The sequence below is a fragment of the Pseudopodoces humilis genome, chromosome 2 (genome assembly GCF_049639895.1).
Source record: "Pseudopodoces humilis isolate 2021_Gansu_Grassland_sample_001 chromosome 2, ASM4963989v1, whole genome shotgun sequence".
NCBI lineage: Eukaryota > Metazoa > Chordata > Aves > Passeriformes > Paridae > Pseudopodoces > Pseudopodoces humilis.
Window position 1 is genome coordinate 73455372 of NC_142201.1, and position 11312 is coordinate 73466683.

The following is an 11312-nucleotide window of genomic DNA, read 5'->3' on the forward strand; positions in this document are numbered from 1 at the left end:
AAAGCTCGAGGTTGGCTGAATGGTGGATCACTTCTGCCCGTGTTTGCTTTCCAAACTGTGTCACCTACTTCCCAGCCTGCCCTCTGTCCTTCATCTGTGTCTGTGTAAGGCAGACAGTTCTGAGAAAATGGATTTTGTGTCCTTCTGGATACAGTTAACCTGTGAGGCAATCTGAGACTTCTCTTTCTAGCACAGGAGTGTGTTTTTCAGAGTGTGAGAACTGCTTATTAAGGTCTTCTTTCCGTGTGTGTGGTGGGAAGAAAGAATGCATGCTGAAATGTTCTCGTAATTCATATTTGGGGAGGAACTGTGAACATCAAACACCTTTTCTCTACAAAAATAATTTCTTTTGGCTCAGGAAATCCCTGACCTAAAAATTGCTGGTTGCAGAGAGAGAACTTTGGAAATGAGCATGTTTTTTTGCCCTGTGCTTACCAGAAAATAGGTTACATGGTTACCTTTAGTGTAAGTTGGAAAGTCTGATTGCATGTTTTAGTATCAACTACTCTTTACTGGAAGACAAAAAGAAAGGTACCCACAGAATCTTCTTCTTCCTACTTTGCCTTTCAATTTATTTCAATAATTCCTTTATTAATTAGACCACAGAAAAATGGTTCAAGCTGTAATGATTCCTGAAAGGAAAATCTTCTTATGTACATGGTGATATGCAAAAATATTTGCAGTCCTTTTCTTTTCAACTCAGAAGTCATTCTTCACAGTCATACCCTTATGCAGTTCTCTATGCTGTTGCCTATGAGTCTCTTTTCTTCTAAATAAAGCATGAATTACGCTTTTAAAGTAGATTCGTAAGCCCATAACCAAGACTGCAAATATTTTTGCACAGCTCGATGTACATAAGAAGCTTGAGGAATAATTTAATACCCAGTTAATTTTCCTTTCAGGGTTTATTACAGCTTGAACCATTTTTCTGTGGTCTAATTAATAAAGGAATTATTTTTAAATCTGCTAATGCAATGTCTCAGTTTTGACTGAAAGAGGAAATAAGGTTAATGTATTCTATTGGTTATCAACATGAAAACATATATTGATCAAAAAAATTTAGATTAGAGGATTTTAATTAAATTAAAATTAAAAATTTTATATTAGAGGATGTTTTAAAAAACATTCTTGAGTAGACAAGTGCTACTTCTCAGACTGTCTTTCCACTTGTGTTTTAATTTTTGCCTTGAAAATTATGTGGAGATATAAGGAAAGAGGAAGGACAATACATTTTTCAACAAGGTTTCAAAAGAGAAAAAACTCAAGAGCTTTGACCATAATGAAAATTATTGGATTTTTTTTTTTATTGTGGTAGTACTGATTGACAGAAAAAGCTATTAAGAAACAAATTAGCAGTGATGAAATTTACTTCAGGCATGCCACTGCATTTGTTTAGTATTATTAAAATATTCTTTGCATCTTCCCCATAAGTCAGTTGTATATGGGTTGTGAATTTTAGTGTTGCATTTACTCTCATCTCAGTTGGAATAGACTTTATTTTGATGTAAGAGTGCAGTTTTCAGTATGGTGCCTAAGAAGGCATTCAGTCTATTGCAAGTAATTGAAATTGCACGGCAGATAAAAAAGAAACAAAACTAAACAAAGTGAAAACCCCAGCTTCTTCTAGAAGAGGAAAAAGGAAAATCATGCTTTGGAAATGAGGAGGTGTAAAGAAGTAACATACAATTTTTCTAAGATTTGGGACACCAGAAAAATTCAGTAACAGATGTTCAGTTCAGAAAAAGAACCAATATTTTTGTGTTGTTCATCCTTGTTCCTGTTTGTTTTTGACTTTCCTCTTGCAGTCTAGTCTGGACTGTCAGTTCTGATTGATACCACTTCTGGCACACTTCCCCATTAGATGATGACCAGTGCTCCTCATCTTTCCTTATGAATCTTCTTTATCACTATTAAACAAAATCACTATCCTTCCTGTCACTCAGGTATTAGACATTTCTGTTCTTTGAGCCTTATCCAGTAAGAAATATCGAAATACTGCTACTTTCGCTATACAAGTTTTGGAAGCTTCTTTTGCTTTGCACATAGCCATGTCTTTTCTATCACATTACATTGATCAATGCAGGCTGCTTTTCTTTTACACCTCTGACTCATCAGCTTTTCTCCAGTTCACTGTTACCACAGCTCTTGCAAAGATCAGACTTGTTAATCTCTTTTTTCTCATTTTGCATTGTGCTCAGTTGAATTTGTCCCTCTATCTGAAAGATCTCTCACAGGTGTCTCAGTATTTTTCCCACCAGTTCATTTTGCCATTCTGCCTTCCAGTGTCATGCTTTAGAAATGTCTTTGTCTTTTGTTGGTCTCTTCACTGTTCCTTTCCTGTTGGAGGAATGGTATTAACTGGTTGTTTTTTTCACAGCCGTCTTCTCTTTGTGACAGTTTCCAAAGACCCATCTTTCCATTTGTGTGCATAATGCCTCTGAACTTTCGGGTTCAGCTACATACTTCCCTTTTATCTTTAGCCGAATAATTAAGGACATACAAAGGAGCAGTTGGTACAGGTGAAGAGCATGCATTTTCTTAAAAATGCTCCATTTAAGACAGTTAATAAATGTATAATTTGTACTACACATATATTAAAAGGGGTATACAGAGTTATGATAGACCAAAAAAAAAAAACTCTAGTGTTGCCACCCAATTTTCACTTTCTATTCTGTTGTTAATATTTAATGGTGACTGTTCTGAGAAAGCACTGATAAGGTGTACATGTACAATATAGCTTGGGAACTATAACTATATTTGTGTAACTGTTGTTATTATTGTTCTAAGTTATGTGGTCTAGGCAGATTTTCTTTATTGTAAAGATAATGTGAAAGGTTGATGTGCCCCAATAAGTGCCTTCTTATTAATATTCTGATCACACATTTTTTTCCTTTGTAAAAATGAGCCTTAAGCTGTTAACACAACAGTTTTCAACTCGATGAGGAAAAGACCAGAACAACATACCTACAAATGAAGTTAAATATTGAAAAGACACTTTTAAGTAAAGGCCTATTTCTCTAAAAAAGTACTATAGGAACAATGTAGTGGTTATTCTCAGTATAATAAGGCACACAAAGGAATACTTCAAGGCAAGAGCATCAGTGTTTGCAGGCGCTTTTCTTGTAGAGAACTATGTCATAAAGCAGATGAGGATTGTAAGGCATTCTTCATGTCATTTGTCTCTAAGGTTTATTGAGAAAGCCTGCATCAACTTTCTTCCACCCAATGAAAACTTCAGGTTTTGACACTCTATGTCGTTTAACCTGTGTTTGTGAGAATATGTCTGCCTTTATAATTGTAGGAGCACATGTTTTTTAAAAAGCTCTTAAGATAGTACAGAAGAACCCTCACATCTGTCACTGAAGCACTGAGTGATAAAAAAAATGTGGCCATGTAAAAGGAAGCAATGAAAAGGAAAGAATGAAAGTAACAAAACAACCAACAAAAACTTCAGCTTTCACTGCATATATTGCAAAAGCAAGTTTTATTTTCTTAGTATCTTTTTTGCTGTCATGTTTTCCATCCTCTCTAATGTATACTCTTATCTCTGTGTTTTTAGAGGAAAACAAAGCTAATAATTTTCTTACAGTTTCAATCTGGCCTTTACATGTGTACTCCAGTGTACTGTGGAAGAGGTCACAGCACACAGTTAATCTGTGGTTTTTAAATAAATGTGCAGAGTAGCAATGGAACAAATAGGTTTCATTAGCTCTGTTCCTAAAATTGTATTCAAAATCACTATTCACCTCCCATCTCACAAAAACAAGACATTGTAAATAGGTTGTTTGGTATTTACTGAAAGCTGATGGCAGGCTTGCTGTTTTGTGAGCAAGACTTCCTGCTCAGTCTTTGACTGAGGGCAGGTACTGACCTCACCTATATGGAGAAGGGCTGTTTACCCAATTCATGACTGCATGACTTTTTTCACTGGCAATAGACAGTAGAGTTTAAATGTATGTTGTAGCTAAAGCATTGCTGTTGCTCCAGAAGATGACCAAAAATAACCCAAATGTTATGAGTTAGCACAGATGTTAGCAGGCAAACCGAGTTCATGGATGCTTCCCAGCCCTATGGAAGAGAGTATTTGAAAAATTTCAGTGGCTGCCTTCCAAACCATAGCAAAGGTTTGAAAGTTCTATTAAAGTGAGTGATACTTATTCACAGATTAAAAAAAAAAACCAAAAAACAAAACAAACAAAAAAAAAACTAACAAAAAAACCAAACAAACAAAAAAAACCCCAGTCAAATAAACCAAACAACCTAGTCTGTAATTAACAGCATTTTTGTGAAGATTGAGGGTTTTAGGCTGCCTGTGAGAATGTTTTAATTAGTATCACATTGAATGCAGAGCATGTCCTTAGGTTATGCAGGACCTTACTGTATAGTAGATATAACTGTAAACTTATTGTCTGTGATATATAAGAGGGGAACAAAAGAGTGCATGGTGGAAGTCTTGGGCATGTGGGAAGAACCATAATCAGTGAAATAATGTGGGGTCTCACATGTTTGTAGAACTTCATAGACGCCAAACAATGTTATCAAATACCGGCATTTTCTTTGGATAAAAAAGGGGTAACAATGATTTTTTATTTGTATTTGAGTCCATATGTATTTTGTAATTTAACAAAATAGAAATATATAATAATAAGCACAGTGGAATAACTGTGAATTAAGTCAAAGGACCATATTGAGTACAGTTGTTAGGTAAGTCACTCATTCATACCCCATCAGAACCTCTTAGTACCTGCTATTTATTTCCTTCACCTTACATTTTGCAGCAGTCCAGTTGCTATGAGCAAGAGTATATCAGAAGATATAAATACCTTCTTTTTAATTTTTTACTGTTAAAAAGTTAACAAGAGAAAAAGACTTGCCTATTTGTAAAAACTATTTTCTTAGCAGACACAATTGTTAGCTAAAATGTATGCAGAATAAATCTCTGATTACTCACTCTGAAAGAAACTTGGATGGTGACTGAGCTTTACAGGTCTATGCCAATGCCATATCTCAGACAGTTACAGGGGATGATTGCTGAAAGTCACATAGGTTTTTCAGTTTTCTGGGGATTTATTCCTCCTTATTATGAAGGGGATACAATTACCTTTAAAATCATTGGTGCCTCAGTCTTCAGCATTCTCAGCACTGCAGTATCTCTCTGTCTGACAAAGGGAGAAAGACCTTAGACCTTGAAGAGTTTGGAAGAAAAATACGAAGGAGATAAAAGTAACTTATACATTCACTCCACTTAACTACTCTTCCTGACAGTTAGATAAAAATTGGGTATTACTTTAAAGCCAGTGTTAGAAGTGGTGGCAAAAATAATCTCTGTAATGTATTTATTTGTGAATTTAGATGGCTGATATTGCAGTAACTCTGGATGATCCCATCCTATTCTGTTCATGATTTCTGTTTTGACTATCACAGTCTCCAGCAAATGTGCACAGAAGAAAATAGTTTTAGTGAAAAGATAATAATGTTTTTGTTCTTCTTTCTTTTAACTGCATCTGATTTAAGTTAGAGGAATAGAAGAGCCTGTTTTCTTCCACTTCACTCTTTCTTCTTTGGTTTATTCTTTATTAGAAAGGGCTGCTTTTAAACGAGGGCTAATGACATTACCATGGGTGGTGCGAGAGAGGCAGGCTGACATGGGTCTCGTGTTTTTTTTCCAGATGAGGATAGGCATTCACTCAGGTTCGGTGCTGGCCGGCGTCGTTGGTGTGAGAATGCCACGCTACTGTCTCTTTGGGAACAACGTCACCCTTGCGAGCAAGTTCGAGTCAGGAAGTCACCCGCGCCGCATCAACGTCAGTCCCACCACGTACCAGTAAGTGCTCTTAACCCTTTCCCCTTGTTTCTATTTTAGCCTGTTTTCAATTCCATCTTATGACATGCTCTGTCCTCAACACGTGAAGTGCAACAGAAAGTTGGTAGGGCTTCAGGACAGCTGGAAAGAGGTATTGCTTGGGGGATGTCTGTCTTTCGTTTGCAGGTTTGTATCAGAACGAGCAAAGAAGTCAGGCATTGGAGGCAAGGCGAAAAGAACAGAAAAGCCAGCCATTCCTGCCTAAACAAATATGTAACAGAAGAAGTGGGAGATATCTCACAATGCGGCGTAGTTTTATGCACTGTTACAGCTTTTGACTGAGGATTTGGGTTCTGCCTGCTAAATACAATTCCTGAAAGAAAACATACTCCCATTCTCTCAGAAGGAAGTCTAATTTTTCTGGTAAGGCCAAGCTTACAGAGAGATTTAATGCTTTCTTGAAGACAGAATTGCTTATTTAGCTCTGTAAAGACACACTTGATAGAAGCATTCTCATAACATAGGAAAAAAGATTGAAAATGGCAAAGCATTATCACTAGAGCTTTGAAGAAATTATGCAAATGGAGAGAAGGCTTGATTGAATCTGGTTATGAGGAACAACTCCTAAGTAAAAAAGGTGTTCCTTATTGTTCAAATTTGACAGTTTGACTATTAGAATTTCTACTGCTTAGATTACAGCTGATGCACTCACTTTTTTTCTAGCAATATATCTCAATCTTCCAGTGTTCTAAATCTGAAGTAATTTTCTGAAGGTTTTGAGACTGTGTGGCAAATCTGTACACAGTTTCTCAAACAATATTGCTTTTTTTTTTTTCCTATTCAGAACTGTGAATCTCAGTTATTTTCCCCCATAGCTATCTATGTAAATAAAAATTTTAAATGGGATTTCTTTATCCAAGTATTGAAGTGTCTGCTATGCTAAAATATGAATCAGTCAGAAATTAGAAGTAATTAAACTAGTGCATAAAGTGACATTCTTCTGGAAAGCCTGGTCACTTGAGATCATATTTTGAGAATGAAGCGAGTGTAACAAATTGAACAAGAGATAGAATAACTGAATAAGCTTTGTATCATGAAGTGAACAGAAATAGATTCATACAGTTGTCTGGTAACATGGAAGAGAAAGACAATCTTATTATTCTCCAAATCTATTGAAATCTAATCTATTATTGTTTGCAGAAAACATTTTAATTTAAATAAAAATAAATTCAATAAATATATAGGAAATTTCTGTTTGGAATTTGGTATCATTTAAAATTTGTTTTGGGACCTTCCATACACAGCATTCTACAGGCTTAGCTGTTGGTAATCCACTGTGAGATAGGAGGAACCCTCTAAAACCTTGTTTGAATAGTCACCATAATTTTGCTTGCTGTTTGTACTCCAGTTACAAAAATTACACAGTAGCAGGGTCTTTGGTGTGTGGTTTATGGTCTGGCAAAAGGTGACCAAGGCCCTGTGGAGCTGGACTTTTCTTGAACAGGATCAGTTCTTATAAAGTGCTGTTCTCCAAACTCAGATATTCTTCAAGCTATTCTGAAAGCGCAGTCCCTACTTTTTCAGAAGAGAGATCTTAGCGCTTCACAAATGTGCAGTGCAAAAATTTCAGGGGAGTGATTTCACTTGGGGCTTTGGTGTTGCTTCCTCATGTTTGTGTTCCTGAGAGCAGAAACTGGTGAGCTAGGCAGCTTTATGGAAATACAGCTAGAACTCTCTAGTATCTTTGGGACCTGTGGTGCACAAAACTCCCTTCATGCTGGGGCCAGAGTCACTTTCCGTGTGCCAGAGCACAGTGCTAGTTGTGTTGAATTTGGTTCTGAGTGATACGGTGCCTCCTCTATGAGACACAAATTTGTGGTCATCCTTGAACAACCTGATCTAGCTGAAGAGGTTTCTGTTCATTGCATGTGGGTTGGACTAGAAGGGCTTTAAAGGTCACCTCCAGCCCCATTGATTCTGTGGTTCTGTGACTGTATTTTCTTTTCATCACAATGCTGATAAAAAGACTGAGGGCCTGTGTATGGAGCTTTTTAGCAATCTGTGGGTTTGTGCTGCCCTTTTTCTGACTCCTAGTGCATTGTGGCACAGAGAAGATGGCTTCTCTTTACCTGTGTCTCCTCTCTGCCTGGCTGCCACTGGGCATGTTGTACCATGGCAGGTCAAATGTGAGTCACCTTGGAGAGCATTCTTACTAAGTCCTGTGTACCAAAACGTCAGAGTCAGGTCTTCTCACCCTACATATCTTTCAGTTTGTATCAAAAACAAGTCTACAGGTGGTTTTGCTTCCCTTTAATCCTAGAACTCCAGTATGAATAGGACCATTTTTTTCAAGACAGCTGAACTTTCACCTTATATGACCTTCATGTCCTGTACTTACCTTGCAGAAAGTTATTAGTGTAGACTGTTGCTTCAAAAAGGGATGAAGGTGGAAAAAGCGACTGATTATGTAGTAATGCTGTAACACAAAATTACAAAACAATACACAACAAAATGCAGAATTATTGGTATTTTTTATCTGTATTATTGTACTCAGTAAACAATCTGCTGTTAACGTGCTGAACAAATTCAGTGCTTGATTCAGAGACCTTGCAGTGAAAGTAACAGGCTAGACACATGGTTTTAGGTAAAATAAGTAGAAATGGCAAGAAAATACATGTTTGAATAAGATGCAGTTATCATTCAGGATGAGTGGATAAAAGCAGTGAGGATCAGGCTAGGAAAAATTTTATATTACAGGCTTGGGAAATGATGTTAAAAGGTAAAATGAATGTGCATGGGGCAACTTGAAAAGTTGATTTCAGACCATGCCTTCTGGCATAGTTGAAAGCTTGAAAACTAACAGGGAAGAAGTCAAGAAATGACACTGTTGACACAGTGGCCAGAAGAGACTGGAATTACAGAGTACTCAAAGGGGCAGAATTATTCAGAGTTTCTGAAGGGGATTTTTGACATTTAACACATTTACCTGGTGGCGTCCGAATCAAAAAGTAGTGATCTGACACATCCATATGTAACTATTCTTAAATATAATTTGTATGAGTATGTATTTATTGTGTATAAATAAAGTGATTCATCAAAACTGAAATGTATTTGACTTTATATTCTATTCAGTGCTTCTATTTGATCACCCTGTGCTGCTGTGCACTTTGTTAATACTGCTGTTAATATTTCTCTTATCTCAATGTTTTCCAAAGTAGATAATTTTGCAGTCAGTATGAAAACAACAGAATTTTCGATTATATGAGACTACTGGCATTTATCATCACAAGTTTGTGTCTACAATGGCCCCTGATGGAAGTTGTGATACAAGTTTTATAAAGCATGCAGGTACTGGAAACGTGTCCAATACTTAATAGCTTTCATTTTACAGTAAAGATTATGCATCATAAAGTGTCATCAGCATTCAAATAATAATCACACTTAAGAATATTTATTATTGGTTACAGACACTTCCCTTCAAGCCTGTAATCTGCCTAAGTAAGAATCAGAGTCTAAAATGATAAGTACAAGGTGTGATGTTTGTTGCTTAGCAGCAGGAGTGAGCCTGGGGCAGCCTCACAGACCTCCTGAATTTTTTTCTTAAATGAAGGAATGGAAAAGAAAAATAAAATAATAGGATAATTCTCATATACTATCTCTTTTTGTTAGAAAGCAAGAACATTCCCACTAAGGAAGGGACAGAACAAGAATTTTAAAAGCTTTGAAAGATTTCAGGTTAGGAAGAGAAGGTGTCAAAGTTAATCAACTGCAAATCAGTGTTCAAGGAATTCTTCCTACCCTGAAACATGAACAAAGAGGACAAGCTGAGTGCAGAACTAATTCCAGGCAATTTATAGGAATGCTTGAGTACCCTGACCCTCACAATTCAAGCTCTGAACTGTAAATTGTATATCCAACTATTTGAGTGAAACCCAGAATTCTTAACCTGTGAAAAACCTACTATAAAAATATCCTTTCAATAGTGCCCTGAAGGGAAATTCACAGAAGTGATTCAGAAAATACAGCTAAGATAAATGCTTTGGGATATTTTCAGACTAGTTTTTATATGAATATTCCTGAACTGCGGAGGTTGTGTAACTTCAGCTTAAGCCTTCTAAATATGGGACAATCTGGGAACATTTTTTATACAGTTTAAGCTGCAACATAATTTCCTGACAGTGAAGGATAAGATTGTGCTCTCAGGGTAGATTGTTGTCTCAGGCTTTCACAACTGGAAGTCTGACTTGTTCACAAAGGAGTGCCCTGAGAATGGTCCACGAGGTGAGGCAGCCAACCAGAACTGGGTGCCACCACCCAGGAAATGTTCCAGGGCAGAAGGTTTTACACTGAATCTTCTCCTGAGAAGAAGGAGAAGGAAGAGAGGAAGTGCAAAAAATGGATTGTATGGGATAGAGTGGCTTGGTCAGCACCTGGTGTCCAGCCAAGGTCAGCCCACCACAGCGTGGCTCAGTGCACATCCCTAAGGATGTGCACTATTCATTCACCTGCTTAGCACAAGGACCTTTTGGGGCTCTTTGTACCCATAGAAAAGGAATTCAATAAACTTAGAAATGGCCATGACCATCAACTGCTATTGATACCTTTTTAACATCACAAGTGGCCTAAAAGTAAGAGTCAAGATTTTGCAGAAAAATGTCATCACTGATATGCACTGGGAATATGCAGATGACTTGTTTCTTTAGTATATACACAAAGATGTAAGAAATCAGAGTCAATTTCTGAATTATGATCTCATTCTCAGACTGGGAAGCCAAGTGACAGGACCAACATACTATTTAAGGAATTTGAAGAACCTGTTCTTTAGGAGAAAGCTAACAAGAGGTCATTTCCATCATGATGAAAATCTTTTTAATAATAGTATTCTATAAGCCAGATTTTTTTTTTTTTTTTAATTTTTGTTTTCCCCTTAGAAATGTAAAGTAATTTGGACAGAATGTAAGCATAAGTAACTTCTATTAACACTTACTTGGTAACAAAGGTTTCCTGCCATGTTTGCTTGAGAGCTGAAGTGTTATCCCAATGAAGGTCATCTGGACAATTTTTGAGGGTTAGAGGCTGATTCAAGCATGCATCGAATACAGGCATGTGGAGTCTATCACAAGCCACAGCAGTAGAGGAGTCTTCAAGAGACTAATTGTCTCAGTCCTGGAACATTTAATTGCAACCAAGTTACAATTCACAAAACAAGGGAAAATAAGATAGGTAATTAATATCTTGCACTTTTTTAAAATTAGGAAATAGTATAAAATATCAACTAATCTTAGTGCCAGCCCTGAAATTAATAAAATAATATAGATATATTTTGCAGTTTTGGATTTGTGTAACTGTCACTAAAATTGCATGATGTTAGACTCTGATGAGGAAACCACTGATTTTTAGGAAGTCTGGTTGCTCCATAGTGAATAGTCAGTGTGGGGAAGAGTGGCTACAGTGAAAGCTTACAGATTTAGCTTGGAAAGAGCTCTAAGATCTCAGCTGCTACATGCAG

General features: G+C 36.7%; 1 protein-coding gene across 3 annotated transcripts in view; it reads left to right on the forward strand.

Annotated features, from left to right (window-relative positions):
- Window positions 1-11312, forward strand: part of GUCY1A2 (guanylate cyclase 1 soluble subunit alpha 2) — a 148860-nt gene that overhangs the window by 118159 nt on the left and 19389 nt on the right. For 2 of the 3 annotated variants that reach the window (XM_088069015.1, XM_005516229.3), the window contains exon 7: window positions 5670-5824. In XM_088069015.1, coding sequence (XP_087925141.1) covers window positions 5670-5824 — 155 coding nt within the window. Of the gene's footprint in view, window positions 1-5669; window positions 5829-11312 lie in introns of those variants that run through there. The other variant, XM_088069016.1, reaches the window with a different exon arrangement.